Genomic DNA, 21,946 nt, shown 5'->3' on the forward strand with positions numbered 1-21,946 from the left:
TAAATTGATAATTTTTTGTGTGATATTTGTTCTTGATGTTACCTTTAATCTTGGCTGAGCTCAGAATGTATTTTGCGCACTGAAACGAAAATACTGATACTATAGGATGTTTGTTTCACTGGCACACCTAGAAAGTATCTGAGTAGGTAGTTTTTGCTTCGGTTTTAGTGCCTTTTTCATTGAAAAAGAAAACACATACGAAGTTGTAATTCGTGGTTGCTGACCTGTGACTAGGCATTGTGGGAAGATAATGGTATGAGGCCAGAAAACCTGGGTGGAAATCTTAGCTTTATACTTAGGAGCTGTGCAACATAGAATAACTTCTGAACCAATTTTTTCTGACTCTGGTATCTTTTATTTAGCACATAGTAATTGCTCACTTGAGTACTAGAAACAATGAGAATGATAATTTCCTTATGAGAGTAATGTTTTGTATTGTGCTGTGTTAGATTGTGTTACTGGATGATTCAAAACCTAGAACACTTTTGTTACAAGTTTTCTATTTGTTTCTGTTAATTCACAATTTGTTTTTGTACATGTGGTAACTCTCCTTTGAGTGGATTCAGTCTTCATAAACTTTTGTATTGCAGAATTTACCTTCTAGTTGAAAGTGAGATAATTTGATCATATTAGAGAATATATGCTTTTTCAAAACAAAACAAAAAAAGAGTAGAAAAACTCATACTAAAATTCCCATTAGGGGGCACTATTATCAAGCTTAGCAGAACTGACGACTAATTTGTTTTCTCAAACATGCAACCCAAGGCTTGCTAAGAGGGAAAAATATTTTCATCTGATAAGATTCAGATACTGTTTTATACAACTGAATTCCCTAAATATGTTATAAAGTGCACTGAACTAAACACAGATTCAATAACTCACTGCCTTGCTTTTCAGCAGACTAAATTGATTTAATATTTCAGGTGCTATAAGAAGCTTACTTTATTTTGCATCAGAGCCAAATCCATAATTTTCATATTTGAAGTGGCCAATTTTGCTTATTACACACAAAGGATGATCCTTAGCCTTCAAAATAGGTTGATTTCAAAACGAAGCATGAAGAGTGCATTGTATTCCTAAAATTCAGTTAGGGGAATAAAATAATGTCTTTTTACTCAGACAGTATTCATGTGTGCACCATGTATAATTATTAAAGTGATAATACGCATTGTAGTGATAAATACAACACATAGCTTTTATCTGTTTTTGTTCATTTTCAGTAGGAGAAAATTGTTACTTGAAAATTATTTGCTCTTGTATTAATCAAGTTTGGTGTTGCAGTAAGAAATACTGTCGTCAACTGTTTACATATTTTGTTTATGTTTTCAAAAGAAAAGCAGAGTTGTAGAATCAGTCCTTTCAGAGGCTAAAATATGAATTGACAAAAATGTAATTAAAATATTGATGTATTTAGAGTAATTTTTCCCAGCATAGGGTTATTTTTGTGTGACCGACTTTGGAGAGAATAAATTTGTATGGTGATGTTATTTGCAGTGCTCTTTGTGCAAGTTAGTCATATTTTACATTGGAGAAAATCTCTGCTTAGTTACTTGCTTCCTCAAATCTCACCTTCCTTCTCTTCTTAGTTTTCCTGCAGCCCACACCCAGGGTAAAACTGCTGGAAACCTAGTCTGTAGTTACTACTTCGCCTTTGTATTGCTTTTAAGCTCAGGGAAGAAAGAGTTGAATTTGGACAGAAAAAGCATTTGATATTTTTTAGACAGATGGGGACTTTTTCTGAATAGACATGTGTTTACTTATTATTTTGTCTTACCCCCATCTGTATGAATAGTCAGTGATCATTGTGGTCTGTTTGACACATTCCTTTTTTGAAAACTTCTGTTTCTTCTGTTACATTTTTTTTTAAATGATGTATTTTTGGTAGAAATGTTGGAAACGATATGTAGACAATTTTGGGGTATGTTTTGAAATTTACTGGAGAAATAGCGTGTTTACCTAGTGACCTCATATCATTGTGGTCAGGTGTGGAGGTATGATCAAATGTTTCAAATATCCAGAAAAAAAATTAGTCCACCCTAATTCACTTCAGCATGTAGCCAGCAAATTACTTGAGTGGGAAGTAACAAAGATACAAAGACACCAAATCTGGTTACTGCCTCAAAAGATTTTAAATGGGAGAGACAAGTGCGTACATAAAAAAATTGTAAAACAGAATTGATGTAAGTCTAGACTACAAAAGGAAAAAATGATGGGAACACCCAGCTATCAACCACTAATTCCTTTTGGGGGATGACTTCACAGGAGAGGTGAAGTTTGATTCCTTAGATAGATGTCAGTTGCAATTTCAAGTAACTGTTAAACAAGAAAGTTGTGTCTTTTGAATGTGTCCTGATTATTTGTATATCTGGGTCCTCATAAGTGGCACACACACCTCTAGAAATCAAGAACAAACTGATATGTATATATTTTTAATTTGACATCTTTATTGTTCAGATTCCTTGAAAATACTTTTCAGATATTGCTGTTGCTTTAGTATTCAGGTAGAGAAGTTGTTTCTCACATTTGTTTTTATACATGAAAGTTCTCCTAATAATGATGTTAGTGTCATGTTTATAGAACCTTGGGGCCCATATTGCAGTTGTATTTAAAATATTTAGTAAAATACTTGATAGATACTTGATTTTAGAAGCATTATGTAAGCAGGTAACTAGAGAGAATCTGTACACTGAATTATGTAATTCCTCTTGGTACTCATCTTTTTGTTGCTCACGTAGTATTTTGAAAATGTTAAACTGTTCATATTTAGTGATTTACTGCTAAATAATCAGGGCAATGAACTTTAGATTACTGCTCACTTACATTTTTTTGAATCACTCAGAAAAGCCTGATTTGTGAGGTGAAATTTTAACTTAAAAACCTAAATTTACTTTATGTGTTTGGCTTTTGGTTTATTAAGGTGATTAGAATATACGAGAAGCAAAATCCGAATAGGAAGCATCAGTTCCTGTATTTTCATGGCTCTTTGGTTCTTTCAGTTTGAGTGTGTCAAGATTTTAAATACAATAGTAGGAACAAAGTCTAGCTTCATTTTGAAAGCTTGAAAAATATTTTTGCATTTACTTCATGTTTTACAATTTAGTTCTTTTTCTTTTCTTTTTTAAAAATAAGTTGAGAAACTCTTGTGTGTGGAAGGATATACTTTTGAAAATGTGGTCAAGGTAAAAGATTTTTCTGCTTAAAGAAATTAAACGCTTTACACTCTACTCTCCCTTAGTCCCCAAAGCGTAAGTGCTATGGTTTGGAAAGAAGCCAAGTAAAACCTGTTCAAATTTTGTGCAGTCTTAAAGTAATACTGTAAGATTTGAAAATTACAGGTGGATACAGTACTTAAATAGTATTTAAAATTCCTAAGTTTCCCAAGTCTAAAAATGTAATCCTTAAATTACTGTTCCCAGTGGTTTAAATTTTAATTAAATAAAAACTGTCTTACTTTTGACCCACAACAACTTTAGGTAAAGATATTTGAATTTATTACTAAACTTTAAGGTAATAACCATTAAAATGAACTGCTTTAGTACTAATTAAAATGTCAAAAAGTCACAATTACAGTATGTAACCAAAGATCCTTGCTATTTCTTTTTTTCAAGTTCAGAGTTGCTTCCTATCTTGCCCAGGAGAAATGGTACTCAGTTTCATTCCCCCAGTTAAATATATTACCCAATGTATGTTTTACAAATCAATAATTAATTATAATTACATTTGATGTTTTGGTGCTAATACTGAGTTTTCCAAATTGCCCTTTATCCTAATAGAGTGCTATCTTAGTTATGCCAGTAAAGTGTTCTGTTTGCTTTATATTCATCTCTCTCCAGGTGAAATTTTCATAGTTTGTGGAGCTTTTATCTGTTTTGAGATTGTTCTTTTATCTGTTTGAGATTATTCTTCGTGGGTTACCTATTAGCAGTTTCAGAATTGTGTTTTCATACCATTAACGCTTCTCCACCACGAGTATTATTTAATGCTTTTTTCTACCAGTAATTTTTACTCAGTACATTTTAGATGCTTTCTGATATAGTTGAAAACAAAGGCAGTATTTATTTTGACTTTAAGTAATAATGTTATGGCATAGGTTTATAATGAAACCCGACATCTCCCTCTTTCCTTACCCCACATACATATTTACCGTTTTTTTTTTTTTTTTTTTTTTTGCCCTCTAACATCTAACCTATAGACATCATCGTTTGGTATACAGACAGCCCTTCTTTCCTATGTGACAGATGAGAGGGCCATACAGTTCTTCCAGTGGTCTTTGCAGAAATGTATTCATCTTTTTTCTGGTTTATAGAATTGAATGGGCAACTACCTTGTGGAGACATACTTTGGTGGTAGGCTACTAACCTCACAAACCAGCAACTGTGGTAGAAGGAGTTTGGCAGCAGAGCCCTTGATGGGGCTCCCTAGACTTGTGGCATGCTGTTACCCTCAGCAGACAGCAGTGACAGCAGCAGCAGCGGCGGCGGCAGCAGCAGCAGCAGCAGCAGCAACAGTCCTATGAAATCCAGTTGCTCTCAAGTCACTGTAGATTCCAGGCTCATCTGCTCTCACTTCAGTGTCTCCTTTTTGCTTTTCTTTGTTTCTTCTTTTGTTGTTTATTCATCACACCAATATTTGAGTGGAAACTGTGTGCTGGGCACTTTGGCCTTTGCTAACCTACATTTCTGCTACAGATATTTTTTGAAATGTTTGTTATTTATAGAACTTAGCGATTTTAAGCAGTGTATTTGACTTGAACATGAGAAGCATGAGGAGACTTGTTTTAGTGCATTATGTTAGTGAATCAGATTATTGAAAGGTGAATATTATGTTAATATGCAGTTGAACGTGTCTGGAACATATTTTTGTTTAGCTGGAGAATGTCTTGGGGTTATAAACACATATTTACGAAACTATGTGTCTCCAAGTTTGTAATTCAAAGTGATTCTGAATGTATGTGTTTCATACGATACTTTTGTTCTTGAAAATTTATAAGTTGATCATCTTTTTTTCTTTGTCATATTAGAAGTATTTTATTTTCATTTTTGATTCATTGTCATTTGGTGGCAACTCCCAATACTTTAAATGTACTCAGTTTTTTAAAAAGTCTGTTACCAGGATTGTTGGTAATGTCGATTGTTTCTTCTTAATATTTTAATTTCTCTTCCTCCTCCAACTACCAGCCTCACCAACCCCGTGAAAAAAGATAAAACATTAAAAAGATTCAGTACTAGAAGAGGATGAGGGGTTGTATAAAGGATAATAAAATACCTTGATGGGTATGAGCTATTTTCTCTGTTGATAAAATGGGAAATGGGGTGGTATAGACGTTATATGCAGTGTTAAGCTGTATATGGTTTGCCTCCCTGCCCCTTTCGGAGATATTTGATGTGACCAACAGTGAGACTCTGATGTTTTTCATAATCCAGATTTACATTTCTGTCTAAATTGTCTCCTCATCTTCTGGGCAACCTGAAAAGATGCTAGTATCCAATTATGGAAGCAATGTGTATACACGTATACCATTACAGTTCTTAGTTGAGAAAATTTCTAAAATAGAATATATTTCTAAAATGTATATATAGCAAATATTATATATTTCTTTTATATGGGAAACTTTCAGATAGGCATAACAGGAAATCTAGACTGACTTCTGGCTACTGATAAAGTTCTGGCTTTACTGCTAATTGGAATCTTGAATCTCTACAGCTTTACGTTTCATATTTACAAAGAGAATCACAGGAGGAACTTTTGTAATTATTTTAGCAGATGGGAAACTGAGTCCCAGAGATGCCCAAGTTTAAAATTAATGGCAAATGCAGAACCAGAAACCCCAGTATGCCCATCTAATATATAATCCATCACAATTTAGGGAGGTGGCAGTAATTCCAGTATGTTTCCAGAAGCACAGTGAGTGATGCAGTTGCCTGCAGTTGTGACTTGTAGACATATTGTATTTACTGAAAAGCCTGCTTCTTGGCATTATCATTTACTATCAACACAAATGAAATCAAATGAGTATTAAATTTAACACCAGATTTTTAGAAAGTTAAGTTTGTGGGTGTACACTAGGTATTATATTAAGTAAAAATGAAGGTCAACAGAAAATTAGCGGTGGTTGAATATATACAGACACTAAACCCATTTCACTGCTGAAAGTCAGCACAGCCTCTACTATTTTGCTACATGGAATGGAGAAACTAACTGAAAGTACAGATCAAGCTGGGTGGGGTAGGGGAAGAAAAATATGTTCTTATTAAATATCACTGAATGCAATTACAAATAATAGTTTGAATAGATGGTTTAATTTGACTTAGGAAATCAGTGCCTGACTGATGACACAGGAAGACTTTCTAGAATACATTGCTTTGCAGATGACTTAAACAGACAATACTGATAAAGCCTGTCATGTGAATTTCCTTCTTTACTGAGTACACAGTATGGTTAAGTAGTATGTTGTGCAATGCTTCCAATCTGCTGTGGCTGCCATCTGGGCAAGCAGAATGAAAGAGAAGAGAGCATGGAAAGGAAATGGATCAGTTAGCTGTAAGGAATCTGTGTGAACGCTGGGTGCCACTCATGAAACACTAAGCAGTTAGTGACTCCTTTGTAACCAGTCCAACTAGCTCTTTATAAAAAATGGAGGTGTGTACCGTGAACAACTCTCACAATTCATCTTTTCAATGTCCTGGTACCTGTGGCTGAGACAGACCAGTAAATCCAGTGACAGTAATCATGATCACACTGCCCTTTTCTTATTTATCTCTTTGTATTTTTTGATTTAGTTTTTTGCTGCTTCAGTGTTTGGTACAAGTGTTGAGGTAGATTTAATAATCCTGCCATTTTTACTTTGCCTAAATGGACTCTTTTTGGAAACAAATTACATGTAAAAACAAGTTCCTAAGAAACATTTAATTACCTAAAGTCAGTAAGAGCTATAGCTTCAAAATCTTACAAGTTGTAACCAACAAGGATCTACATGAATGATGGAGAAGTTGTGTATGGATAAGAGGATGGGCTAGCAGAATCTAACCTGTATACTTTTGTCAGTCGATACATCTCTTACTTGAATTTTAACAATTTGTAGAATAGTTCTTTTTGCATACGTGCATATGGTTACCTTTTTGATAAAACATGTGATCCCTTACAAAATTGTGTTAACCATGAGTCATCTATTACCTCCATAGAAATTAACATACCCTTATATAGACGGCTAATAATACAAAGCCACCGTGGTTTCTGTGGTTTTACTAACCGTGGTTCCATTTCTAAAACATTTAAAATAAGACCTGCTCCTTTTTAAAAAATTTTTTGGACAGAGGGTTGTCTTATCAGAAAGTGCAATAATTTAAGCAGATCCATAACTGGGAGGAATTAATAGCAAAGTTTTTGTTGACACCAGGAAGTAGGTTAAATAGTGCAATTGTGGTAATGAGTACCATATATGATAAGCCTGAGCCAGCTGGGTTATATTAGGCTGCTTGATACTTTGATCACAGTATTTATTTCAAGGCTTGTCTATTTAAATTGCTAAGGTTTCTTGTCATCTTTGCGATTTAGACCATAATTTCTTTTATTGCAATTTTTTTTTTTTTTTTAAAGAAAAGCTCTGGCTTAACCAAAATTCTAAGGAGGTACAAGTTCAACATCTAGGCAAACCTTAGAACTAGAAAACCTGTTCAACATAAAAAAATGGAAAGCTTGAAAGTACAGCAGTTGAATATTAAGTTCATCTGACCTTGTTTTTCTTTAGTTTTTTGCTTGGATCATAATTGTCATATGGTAGTGAGTACTGTAAGGATGTTTGGTATAATTCAATTAGTTACTGTTTGATATAAATATGTGCATTTAAAATATATATTTCATGTTTTAAGAATAAAGTACTGCTCTCGGTTTCCCTTCAACTGGTATTAAGTGGTTTTGATGAACGTCTTTGAGAATTAGGAAAGATTTTTAGCTACTTTACCCATAGTGAATGAATTATACTAATCACAGAATTTACTTTGCTTGGTAAATTATCTCACTTGGCCTTTGAACTTGAAATCTTTAAATTTTAATTAGCCTAATATAATTGAATGAAATTTATAGTCATCAATATCAACACTTTTACTAATTTTCTTTACTATAGAAATAGTCTTTTACAGGTATTTATTGGTATCTTTGTGATGTATTTAAGTGACTGTTTTGTCTTGGAAAAATAGTCATTTTGACTAGTAAATGGAACGTTTATAATTTTAAGATACTGTTGTCCTTAGCATAGTAATAATAATAATACTAATGAGGTGACATCTTGAAAATTTACAAATAAGTTGCTTTGTACTTTTATTCATGTGCCCATTATTTTTTGCTATTTTGATTTTTGAGTACTCAGTTATACTGTTGTGATTTGGCTTGAAGTTTCCAAATTCCAGTGTAACTTAAAGACACCTAAGAATGTAGTAGTCTTTTGGGAGTGACCATCAACAGCCTTTTTGCTTCTCCTGATAAAACAAAGGAGAAGAGTATTTTAAAAAGGAAAAGATCTGAATAATGCAAATACTGCTTACCAAGAGTTTGTAATATTTTTTTTTTTTGAGAATAGGACTGGACTCAAAGTTTTAGAAATTCGTGACTGATTGAATCAGGAAACATGAACTTATATGAGACAAAGGTATAGAATTAGAAAAAAGCATGTATTATAAGCATAGAAAAATGAGATTAGTTAGGTGAGAGACTTAGTTCGGGAAATGGTCTGAAGTAATAGGATCAGATTATGGAAAACTTTGAACTCTCGAACATGAAGCTTAGATTTGAAGTAGTTGTGAATCATTCTGGGTTTTCTGGCAGAGGTGTGTTGATATAAAACCAATATTTTGTGACTGAAGGTGGGAAAAACATAATGAGGGCTTTACTGAAATATGAACAGTAGCAATGAGAACGAAAAGATAAACACTAGAGAGAGGTGGAAGAAATGACAAAAGATTGAGTAGACGAGTACACTCATGTTTTGGGGGCTTGACTGAATAATAATATCAGATAACTTTAATGTCTCACATAAGAGATATTTGATGAATATTATAAATAACTTTAATACCTCACACATAGAGAATTAAATTCCTGTTTGCCTTCCCTTCTATCTTGAATACTTTGTGAAAAGCACCTGTTCTGTGATGATAGTATGTATTACAGAGCAGATGAATTTAGTAAATGTAAGCTGCTGATAACCAGCAGGGGAATTCCTGTACTTGTAACAATATCAGCTTCACTAAAATATGAAATATTTAAGATTTTTCAATTCAGAAATTATTGATATCTTTTTGGATCATTTAAAAAGTACATTCATTATATGGAGTAGTGAGTCAGTGTAATACGTATGAGGACTGATATTTTTTAGGCCTGTTTTCTGGAGAGAGGATTAATTTTTACTATCAAGCTCCGAAAGAGAATTAAGATTACTAAAAGAGAAATAAGATACTTTTTCAACACAAGATTCCCTTTATAGGATGGGATTCCATGGATAATTCTGCCTTATCTCTGGAATAACATGATGAAAACGTAGAGGAGAGAGACATTAGTTAACCCAATAAAATACAGGTGCTCCTCAATTTATGATGGGGTCACGTCCTGATAAACCCAGCATTTAATACACCTAACCTACCAAACGTCGTAGCCTAGCCTATCCCACTTTAAATGTATTCAGAACACTTACATTAGCCTACAGTTGTGCAAAACCATCTGACACAGAACTTGTTTTATAATAAAGTGTTGGCTGGGTGTGGTGGCTCATGCCTGTATTCCCAGCACTTCGGGAGGCTGAGGCGGGCAGATAACATGAGGCCAGGAGTTCAAGACCAGTCTGACCAACATGACAAAACCCCTGGTGAAACTCCGTCTCTTAAAAATACAAAAATTAGCCAGGTGTGGTGGCATTCACGTGTAGTCTCAGCTACTCGTGAGGCTGAGGCACAAGAATCGCTTGAAACCGGAAAGTAGAGGTTGCAGTGAGCCGAGATCGTGCCACTGCACTCCAGTCTGGGTGACAGAGTGAGACCCAGTCTCTAAATAAATAAATTAATAAATAGTTAAATATCTCATGTAATTTATTGAATGCTGTATTGAAACATGAAAAACAGAGTGGTTATATGGAGTGTTTAGGGAGTCCCTGGAATGGGGATATGCTCAACTGAAAGATAAGAAGAAACTAGCTGTGCGAAGAGACAGACGAGGAAAACCAAGTGCTAAAGGCCCTGAGGTGGGAATGAGCTTGACATTGTTCAGGAACTTTCAGAAGGTTAATCTGTCTGAGTAAATCCTGCTGAATGAAAACCAAGTGGCTGTGTTCTTCAGAGCTTATAAGAGTTTAGATTTTATTCTGTAAACTGTAAGACACTACTAAAAAGCTTTAAGCTATCTGTAGTAATCTAGTTGAATTGATGACTGTCATCAACTGTCATCAATGTCTTTATAATTCTGTGACTTAATCTAGGACTTTTCACTTGACATTTGAAATATTTATGGAAACTCAGCTTGGTGATTGGATTTATTGGTGGTAGTGTTTACTCCAAGAAAGTTTATCCATGGCTACTAGATAACCTTTGTAAACAAGTGTGTCTGGAGTCTTTCTCTTTTTTTTTTTTAATAAACTTTGTTTTGGAATAATTTTAGATTTTACTGAAACGTTGCAAAGATAGTACAGAGAATTCCCCTATATCCTTCAACTAGTTTTCCCTTAGTATTCCCATCTTATATTACTGAGATACATTAGTTTAAGAAACCAACATTGACATCTTACTGCTAACTTTATCTGGATTTCACCAGTTTTTCCAGTAATGTCCTTTTCTTTTCTAGGATCCAGTCTAGAATACCACATTGTGTTGATTGTCATGTCTCCTTAGGCCCCTCTGGTCTGTGACTGTCTCAGTCTTTTCTTGTTTCTCACAATTTAGGCAGTTTTGAAGATTACTAGTTAAGTATTTTGTAAAATGTTCCTCAGTTTGGATATGCTGGATGTATTTTCATGATTAAACTGAAGTTGCAGATTTTTGAGGAGAAATCTCAGTGCTGAAGTACCCCTTTCATTGCATTCTTGCTGGGTGGAGGGGGGTGGTGTAACATGATACCCACGTGACATCACTGGTGATGCTAACCTTGGTCACTTGGTGAAGGTAGTGTCTAATGTCTTTCTGAGTTACCTTACTATCTTGTGGATCTTTATCACCTAAGGAAGCATTAGGACATGAATCTTTAGGTTAAGAAGTTAGAAATTCGGCCGGGCGCGGTGGCTCAAGCCTGTAATCCCAGCACTTTGGGAGGCCGAGACGGGCGGATCACGAGGTCAGGAGATCGAGACCATCCTGGCTAACACGGTGAAACCCCGTTTCTACTAAAAAATACAAAAAACTAGCCGGGCGAGTGACGGGTGCCTGTAGTCCCAGCTACTCGGGAGGCTGAGGCAGGAGAATGGCTGGAACCGGGAGGCAGAGCTTGCAGTGAGCTGAGATCCGGCCACTGCACTCCAGCCTGGGCGACAGAGCGAGACTCTGTCTCAAAAAAAAAAAAAAAAAAAAAAAAAAAGAAATTAGAAATTCATCTCTCTTGGATAAAACAGCTTGAGCAACTTTTCTCCTTATACTACTGATTCTTGCTAATATTTTCATAATCTGAACAACATGGGTAAATGTGTAAATATATTCTGTGTCTTAATCTATAACTTTTCACAAATATATGAAAATATGTATATAGGTAGTATCTTGGTCATACTGTTGATTATTTAAATTCATATGGGTAGATTAGGATCCATCTCTGATCTAGTATGAATTAGGTGTTGAAGAACATTCTTTGTAGATAATAAGCACTTCAGCATCAGGAATGTTGGATACAGCAGTTAGTGTTTCCTGTGGGCAGTGCTACAAAGTGTTACTGGCATAATTGGTTTCCACTGCAAAGTACCTTTTGTACAGAGGAACTCTCTAGACCTTTACATTTGGTATAATGTACCTTTGGCCACTATCATAGAGTACATTATCAATGTGAGAGCTACACATTGCATACAATCTATGAAAGTATTTAAATAGTTGAAGAAAAAAAATGCTTGAAGTAAGTTGCTTTAAAACAGCCGTAAGTAGTTTGTGTTTTAGATATTTGACATGTATTAGCTTGACCTCTTTTAAACTCTTGAAGTTAAAAATAGTAGGAAAGGAAACAGTAAAATTTTAGGGCTGTTCCTTTGTTTTCCCTTTTATGCAGTTGTTCTTCAACTTTTATTTGATTATTGACACCAAGGATATCTTACTGTTTATCGATTAACCTTACTCTTCTGTATGTGGAATGAAACACCAACTGTACATGACGATTTTACTTTTAGTAAAATAGATATTTTTACTAGCTTTTAGGAAGAACACAGCAACAAGGAATTTTTCCCCTCTATCTTTTAAACTAAAGAAGGTTATTAAAAAGTAAAAGACTTAGAAGTGAGCAATGGCAAGGCAGTACTCTTGAATGGTATCATCATCCTCACCATTATTATAGTGGTGATGATAACATTACAGTCACAGTTGTAATTACTAACATTTGTTGAGCACTTGTCATGTGCCAAACATTCATTGTGTTGAAGATTTGCATGCATTGAATCCAATGGTTCTTTTAAGAATTGAGTATTGTTACTGTTCCCATTTTACTAAAGGCTAGAGAAGCTAAGTACTTTGTCCAAGAACCTTTGCTACAGTGCTTGGAATCAGGATTCAAAGCCTGGATTCTTAATCACTTTACAGGACACCTTTCTGTTGATTGTTAATTGTCAGGAGGTGGAATGGAGCAGAGTATCAGAATGATAGGCAGAAATGATGTTATGTGGAACAGTTTTTATCTTCTTAGTCCTTAAGTTCTGTAAGGCAGGAGTCCCCAACGCCCAGGCCATGGACCAGTACTGGTCTGTTAGGAACCAGGAATGCTGCCTCCTGTCAGAAAAGCTGTTGGATTAGATTCTCATAGGAGCACTAATATAGGGTCCAACCCTACTGGGCCTGTGGATTTTTCTCTGCCTGTGCAGAGACGAGAGATCGTAGAAATAAAGACACAAGACAAAGAGATACAAGGAAAGACAGCTGGGCCTGGGGGGACCACTACCACCTAGATGTGGAGAGTGGTAGTGGCCCCGAATGCCTGGCTGTGCTGTTACTTACTGTGTACAAGACAAGGGCGCAGGGTAAGGAGTGTAAGCCATCTCCAGTGATAGGAAAAGTGACGAGAAAGAGAGAGAGAGGGACGGAGGGAGGGAGGAGAGAAGAGAGAGAGAGGACAGCTTATGTCATTATTTCTTCTGTGTATTTCAAAGACTTTAGTATTTTCACTAATTCTGCTACTGCTATCTAGAAGGCCTCGGAGCCCAGGTGTACAGGGTGGAACATGAAAGTGGACCAGGAGCGTGACCGCTGAAGTACAGCATCAAAGGGAGATGTCAGGCCTCTGGTGGGAGGGCCCGACTCATGTCAGGCCTTCCACAAGAGGTGGTGGAGCAGAATCTTTTCTGACTCCCCCCGGGAAAGGGAGACTCCCTTTTCCGATCTGCTAAGTAATGGTTGCTTCCCAGGCCCTGGTGCTACCGCTAGACCAAGGTCTGCTAAGTGCGTTACCAGGCACTGGTGTTACTGCTAGACCAGGGAGCCCTCTAGTGGCCCTGTCTGGGCATGACAGGGCTCACGCTTTTGTCTTCTGGTCACTTCTCACCGTGTCCCTTCAGCTCCTATCTCTGTATGCCCTGGTTTTTCCTAGGTTATAATTGTAGAACAGAGTTTATTATAATACTGGAATAAAGAGTAATGCTATAAACTAATGATTAGTAATATTCATATATAATCATATCTATGTGTCTAATGTAACTATTCTGATTTTAAGTGTTTTCTTTATTGTACTCAAACAGCCTGTGCCTTCAGTCTCTTACCTTGGCACCTGGATGGCTTGCTGCCCACATGCTAACCTTGTTGTGAGTTGTGCATGTGAGTGATCTAGGTTGCACCTTCCTTATGAGAATCTAATGCCTGATGATCTGAGGTGGAACAGTTTCATTCCAAAATCACCGCCGCTGCCGTCACCCCCCAACCCCCCGCACCTTCCATGGAAACATCGCCCTCCAGGAAACGGATCACTGGTGCCATAAAGGTTGGGGACCACTGCCCTAAAATGATTTCTAAGGTTTTTAGTACGTTGTCCTTTGTTATTCGTACTCGATTTTGGAAATATCTGTCCCGCTGTTCCCTGTGCACCCTCCCCCTCCCCAGTGAAGCAGCTTATGATGATTAAAATCAGCTTCTCATTGATACCATATTCTTCAGATTAATTCTGATGACCAGTTTATATTATATATTGCTCATCCATTGAGTCCCTACTGTGCTAGACACTGTGTAAGGCATGATATGAGGTAGAAACCAGTAAAGTGAATTTCAGCGGGTGTGTGAAGCTTGGTTCCTACTATCTCACTCTGTGTAGTAAGATTTAAATTGGGAAAATTAAAATAATAGGACAAACTTAACACAAGGCAGTACCTGGTTATGGCCAAATGATTGGTATAGCAAATGATGTCAGGAGAGGAAGTCACTTCAGCACTAGATTGATATGATATATGTGGGATTTGAGGCTGGATCTTGAAGACAGGTAATTCCAGCTTTTCTCTCTGACCTTATTTCTTGACACTACTTCGATTTCTTCTCCCATTTTGCCAGCCATACTGAACCATTTGTTAATTACACAAACCAAAAACTGCCTTGTTCCTGGATAGTGGATTATTCTGTTTTTTCTACCCCCTTCCTCATTCCAGCTGATCAACTCCTTCCCGTATTTCAAGAGTAAGTTGAGACATTATTCCCAGATTTCACACATATAACCCTTGATGCTGACCCTGGCTGCATGTCTCATAGATCATATGCTTATCTCATGATGATTCTTATCAGACTGTATATATTTAAATCTTTTATTTAAAAAAATTTTTAGATTTACAGAACTTGGAAAGACCATTAACATGTAACCATGGTGTATTTGTCAAAAGTAAGAAATTAGAATTGGTATAGTACCATTAACTAAAATGCAGAATTTATTCACATTTCTTCAGTTTTTACTCATATTCTTTTTCTCTTGATATAGGATATAGTCCAGGATGCCACGTTCAATTTCATGTATCTCTTTAGTCTATTCCAGTCTGTTTCTTTTTCTAGTTTTTCCTGGCCATGACACTTTTAAAGAGTGCTTGTCAGCTGTTTTATACATTATCTATCAATTTGGGTTTGTCTGATGTTTTCTCATGACTATGTGGAAGAATAATCCCCATGATTTGGGGAAGTATACAAGTGAACTGGCCCTTTCATTGCATCATCTCAACATGTCTTAATGATGATGATGATAACCTTGGTTACTTGGTTTAGGTGGTGACTGCCAGGTTTCTTCACTGAAAAGTTACTTTTTATTCCTTCCTCTACTCTATTCCTTAGAATTAAGTCACTAAGTCCAGCCCATAATTAAGAGGAGGGGAATTAAATTCTGTTGCTTGGTGGGAGGAACAACAAAGAATTTCTGGAGATATATGAAAAACACTCTAGTAATTAATATGGGGACTATCACACTATATCATCAAGTATTATTCACTTCTGCTAGACTGGATGCTCACTGAGCTCAGGGGCTGAGATATATTTATCCCCAATATTTATTGTTAGAATAGTGGAATATAATACATGCCCAATAAAATATTTGTTGAGTGGATTAAATGGAGATTGTGAATTGCATACAAAGCTAAAGTAGCTACATTTAATCTTGTAGGTATAGAACAATATTAACTGAATGATGTGACCCCCCCAGCCCCCCAAAAATTACTGTGTCAAATTTGTTTGAAATTAAGGAATATATTATTTCCTAAATTTAGCACACTATTTAGAAAGTAATTTTTCTTTCTGGCTTTGGAGAACTGATTAGAATAAAGTAATTTAACAATGTAAATTTAGACCAGAAGTCTTACTTTATGATTAAAGATAGCTAGTTCAATGCTTTGAGTACACCCTGTATTTAGAAGGGTGGATTGACTTGGGAAAACATATAATTTGTAAGTAAATTAGCAGTGATAGAAAAATTCTTTCCCATTTCTCAAAAAAGGTGTTTAAAAGTATCAATTTATTATGTTTACCCTAACTTTTGCATTACAAATGGTCTCCCTGAACCCTAGCCATGCTAAATTTAACTTTCATAGTAGTTGCCAGTTTTACTTATGGATGTCTTTCGGCCTCCCTGATCAAACTGTATAAATCTTTTTCTTTTCTTTATGTTGCTTGATGTACTAGAAACAGGAACAGTAAGCCATACTTGCATTTGATCTTTGCCTTTTTTTGCTAAGTAGTAGGTAAAAAGTAGAGAGGATTTTCCCTTAATAACTTGAAAACTTCAGGACAGAGATGTCCAGTCTTTTGGCTTCCCTAGGCCACACTGGAAGAAGAAGAATCGTCTTGGGACACACATAAAATACACTAACACTGTTGATAGCTGATGAGCTTTAAAAAAAAGAAAAACAAAACAATCTTATAATGTTAAGAAAGGTTACAAATTTGTGTTCGACTGCATTCAGAGCTGTCCTGGGCTGCAGGTTGTACAAACTTGCTTTAGGAGACGGATTTTAATATTTTGTTTCAGCTGCTATTGCCACCATCCCAAGAAGGTTGAGTTTTCTCTACCTCCATTTTTCCCTAGACAATTAATTTAAGGAGCTCTTGCTCCAGTGCCAGACTTCTGAGTGGCCACTTGGCACTGTTAAAAATACTGTCTTCTATTTTATTGTTTCCGTTAAAAATAACAATAAAAAACTTGTGGCCGGGCACGGTGACTCACGCCTGTAATCCCAACACTTTGGGAGGCCGAGGCAGGCGGATCACCTGAGGTCGGGAGTTCGAGACCAACCTGACCAACATGGAGAAACCCTGTCTCTACTAAAAAATGCAAAATTAGCCAGGTGTAATGGTGCATGCCTGTAATCCCAGCTCTCAGAAGGCTGAGGCAGGGGTGTCGCTTGAACTCAGGAGGCAGAGGTTGCAGTGAGCTGAGATTGCACTGTTGCACTCCAGCCTGGGCAACAAGAGCGAAACTCCGTCTCAAACAAACAAACAAACAAACAAAACAAAGAAACAAAAACTGGCTTGTCATTTGACATTAAGACCCTCACTCTTAGAAGAGAATAATTAGAGCACCCATGCATTCATTTATATGTATATTTATGTTTTTAATTTCACTTCTAGATTCACAGAGTAAATGTCCAGATTTGCCACATGAGTGTATTGCATGATGCTGAGGTTTGGGATGTGGATGATCCTGTTACCCATGTAGCCGTCATAGTACCCAACGGTTTCTCAATACTTGTCACCCTCCCTCCCTACCCCCTCTAGTAGTTCCTAGTGTCTTCTGTTCTCATCTTTATGTCCATAAGTACCCAATTTTTAGCTCTCACTTACAAGTGAGAACATGCAGTATTTGGTTTTCTGTCCCTACGTTAATTTGCTTAGGATAATGGCATGCAGCAGTGTTCATGTAGATTACCTGTTTTAGCAAGATTTAGAGAAAGTTTGTTGAATTGAGTCAAATGTCTAAAATTCGTCTGACAAAAATTGTTGAGAAATTGAACTCTGAAATGGGTGAAGATTGAAGTGTATGTCATGATATCAGTAATTTTTTGTAATTCATATGATACAGTTGGGTAGTTTATTTATTTATTTATTTTTTTGAGACAGAGTCTCGCTCTGTCGCCCGGGCTGGACTGCAGTGGCCCGATCTCAGCTCACTGCAGGCTCCGCCTCCCGGGTTTACGCCATTCTCCTGCCTCAGCCTCCCGAGTAGCTGGGACTACAGGCGCCCGCCACCTCGCCCGGCTCGGTTTTTGTATTTTTTAGTAGAGACGGGGTTTCACCGTGTCAGCCAGGATGGTCTCGATCTCCTGACCTCGTGATCCGCCCGTCTCGGCCTCCCAAAGTGCTGGGATTACAGGCTTGAGCCACCGCGCCCGGCCTACAGTTGGGTAGTTTAAGAATGGTGGACCTATAACTCAGTGGATTTAGGCATGTACACCCAAGGAAATATGTGGATATATGTGTATTCAATTTTTTTTTTTTTTGACACAGGTTCTAGCTCTGTTGCCAAGGCATGATCTCAGCATGCTGCAACCCTCCGCCTCCTGGGCTCAAGCCATTCTCCCACATCAGCCTTCAGAGTAACTGGGACTGCAGGCACATGCCATTATGCCCAGCTAATTTTTGTATTTTTTTTTTGTAGGGATGGGGTTTTGCCATGTTGCCCAAGCTGGTCTCAAACTCCTGAGCTCAAAGATCTGCCTGTCTTGGCCTCCCAGAGTGCTGGGGTTACACATGTCAGCCACTGCACTCTGCCTATATATACTGCATTTTTCACAGCTCCACCTCTATTTCTTGCTCTAATGAGCCACTGGTATTAACAGTGATTTATGTCTCAATAGAAAAAAAAAACTTAAACAATGAAAGTTGGTAGTTGGCAGCATTAAGTTGGAGAAAGAGATTGGTAGTGGCAAGAGGTTTTGAAGTAGAGGCTATGGCATGGGCAAGGATGCTGAGAGATGCAGGGTATATTAAAATTTATTCTTTCAGCTTCAGTTTCCTCATCTGTAAAACAGAGACAGTTGATATCTACAGCATAACCTGTATTAGTTGGGATCATTTTGGTCAGGAGTTTGGCTTTTATACTATTGACAGTGGGCAACCATGAAGACTTTTTGTAAGTATCATGACAATATTCAGATCTGTTTTAAGAAAAAAATAATAGTTGAATGCAAGAAGACAAGTTAGTGGTGGAGAGAATGAAGATGAGGTAGATATGAGAAATGTGGTGTCTACTGAGGAGACAGGTAATTTTCATTCATGAGTGACATCTAACTTGTCACTCATGACTTGTAGGCTAGGCTCATAAGTATCTGGAAAGTTGTAACTTATGCCCCTTTTGAATGAAATGTGTATGGTTTACTTCTTTGAGTAATCCATCTTGTGAAATTTATTTTACATCATATTGATCAGCCTGTTAAAGTCATGGTTAAAAAGAAATAACTGCTCTTATAATTACTTTGCTTGTGAAATTGTAGCTACCTAGTAGCCATGATAACGGCCCTCTGATACAATGATCAAGACATAGTCTCTGGAGTTAAACAGACTTGGTGCATTTGAATCCAGTCTGATCCTGAGCATGATAATTCTGTCTACCCTTTAGAGTTGTTCTGAAGATTAAGAAAGAATGCATATAATGCATTAAGGCAGTGCCTGCCTTTTAGTAAGCATTGAATGTGTAGTAGATATTATTATTTTTCACAGAAGTCTTGGTACAGTTATTAGTTCATTGTGTGCCTGGAGGTATTTGAAGTATATAGGGTATGCCCCCCACTAAAGCATAATTTAACTTAATCAGTTGAGGTGCTCATCAAATTTCAAGACCAATCTTTATTCAGTAGACTAATTTGCATTACATAATTCAAAGTAATCAGGGCAAGTTGAAATTTAGAAGCTTTTAAAACAGAATAATATTTAATAGGAACAAATAAAAGTTTAGGCCCTGAGGGAAGAAACAAACCATTACTCAGTGTGAAGCGGACAGGCTCAGCTAGAGGTTTCTGGTAAGGGGGGTAAACATAAATTTGTAACATAATACAGTGGGAATCTCACCTCTTTGTAGTGGCTTTAAGGAATATAGGGATAGCGCCTTGAGTACAAAGTAGGTTGTGGTCATCCCTACAGTTTCTTAATTCAAAAGCTGACTGGTGAAAGGACTTGACTTCCCATTTGTTCCCAGTCATTAAGAAGATGCAGGTAGTAAAACAGAGGAGGAAAGCAAGCAAGTTTGTCAGCACTGACGCTGACCAGCAATTGGGTTGGTGCAAGCAGCAATAGTTCTTCAGTATCCCATATGTTTGCAAGCAGGCATGCAATTTTTTTCTTTTTACACTTAAAAAAAAAACCCCTAAAAATCTATTCTTTTTTTGTTTCTTCTGATTTCATCTAGGCCCAGTATTTCCTTTGGGGTGGTCTGCCAACCCCTTGGAAAAAAGGGACAAGCACACACAGGAGAGGAGGCACAAGTTTGGGAGGGAAGGGAAGCAGAGTTCGGTTGGACGCTGAGAGGGTGAAATTCACCAGGGACAGCTGGGTGGTGATGGAGACCTCTCAGGAGAGAGATCCCAGCTGGAGAGGTGAGCCAGGGCTGTCCACAGTGAGACTACTATTACCTCTGTGCCCCAATTGTATTAACATATAATATGAAGAGGGTTGGTGTCCTAGCTTTTTTTGTTTGCCTACATGTTCTGCCTTAACTGTTGGTTTTGTGTTGTTTTCTTTCACAAAAGTTTTGTTGCCTGTGCTTTTGACTTTTTTGTGCGTGCAGAGCTGTTCTACCTCGTATGTTTTGTAGTCAAACTTATACTTTATTATTTTGCCCTTACAAATTATTTAGATTTTATTCCTCAAGAAGACTAAGCATGATACAGGGATTAAATAAATGAGTACACAGTAGAGATTCAATATCACACTAACAACAACAACAACAACAACAAACCCCCTGCTATTTTGTAAGTATTCTGAAGTCTTAGTCATTGAACTCTGTATTTTAGGCAGAAATAAATTATTTCAAAAACAATATGTTTAGTGCATTGGAATCTGATCCTTGATGCAGTCATGAAGTATGCTTATCTTCTTTCAAACCTCAATCATTATTCCTAATGATTAGTTGTGTTATAGAGCTAGTAAACTTTAAATAGTCTCAGGAGAGAACCATTCCCAAGTATTTTATAGGGGAACTTTGTAAGTATTCTCTTTTAACACATTTTCAATTTAATCATGTATCTATATCTGTATATACTTATGGTTTCCTGTTTTATTCAGTGGGCTATTACAAGTTACTGTCATTATTTAATGTTTAGTTTATCCCCAGTTTGATCAGTGGAATCCCATTCAAGGTAGCTTGTGCCCTTTTGCAGTGTTTCCATCAACTATCTGAGCATTCCTCCCTCTTTGGCATAATGTAATGTTCCAGGCTCATTTTGTACCTTCCCTGTCCCATTTCTGGATTCAGTCATTTCTCAAAGGAGCCCTAGATCCTCCAAGAGAAGAATGGTATTTAGATGCCAAGAACACCCTGAGTGTGCTCGTTGCTCTTGGGATATTACTACCTGAAGGCCTTTTGAGCTGACTGAGCATGTATTTGAATATACAAATCACACACAGATAAACACATTTACATCTGTATTTCTGTATTTATTTGTATTGAAAACCATGAGTTTACACTGATAACTCCAACTCCAGTTCATTACAACAGAGTTTATTCTAACACAAAACCAACAGTTAAGGCAGAACATGTAGGCAAACAAAAAAAGCTAGGACACCAACCCTCTTCATATTACATGTTAATACAATTGGGGCACAGAGGTAATAGTAGTCTCACTGTGGACAGCCCTGGCTCACCTCTCCAGCTGGGATCCCTCTCCTGAGAGAGATCGATCCTTTTCGTATTTGTAATTCCCTTTTCTGATAGTGAAAACACATGTTCATATTATTCTTAATACATTTACTTATTTGGTTAATTTCCTTTTTATGTAACTAATTTATTTCTGCTCCCAAACTTTTTCCTGTTCAGATGCCCTCCTCACCTTGCTCAGTCTCTGATTCCACATACCATGCCACTTGGGCTCTGAAGTCCTGTGCCAGGGCACCCATGCATGGGTTGCCCTGCCTTCCTTATCCTGCTCAGATGCTGACTCCTTGTGCTATTCCTCCTCCTACCCACAATACCTTCTTCACTTTACTGAATCTCTGAATCCCCACGACAACCACCATCTTGTGGGGATTCCTTTCTTGCATGATCTGGTCTCTGACACTCTAAAATGGACAGGCCTCCTACTCTGATACCCTGCTTACCTAGTTGGGCTGCAACACTGCTCTGAGCC

General features: G+C 37.0%; 1 protein-coding gene across 3 annotated transcripts in view; it reads left to right on the top strand.

The window, feature by feature from the left end:
- The window catches only part of EIF3H (eukaryotic translation initiation factor 3, subunit H), a 128,722-nt gene that overhangs the window by 56,929 nt on the left and 49,847 nt on the right, over positions 1-21,946 (top strand). Inside the window, exon 2 of one of the 3 annotated variants that reach the window (XM_011941093.1) lies at positions 20,011-20,197. The exons of the other annotated variants lie outside the window; for them this stretch is intronic. Coding sequence (XP_011796483.1) covers positions 20,161-20,197 — 37 coding nt within the window. The 5' untranslated portion in view covers positions 20,011-20,160. The remainder of the gene's footprint in view (positions 1-20,010; positions 20,198-21,946) is intronic. 3 annotated transcript variants of the gene reach the window in all.

This window comes from Colobus angolensis, unplaced genomic scaffold, assembly GCF_000951035.1.
Source record: "Colobus angolensis palliatus isolate OR3802 unplaced genomic scaffold, Cang.pa_1.0 Scaffold198, whole genome shotgun sequence".
Taxonomy (NCBI): domain Eukaryota; kingdom Metazoa; phylum Chordata; class Mammalia; order Primates; family Cercopithecidae; genus Colobus; species Colobus angolensis.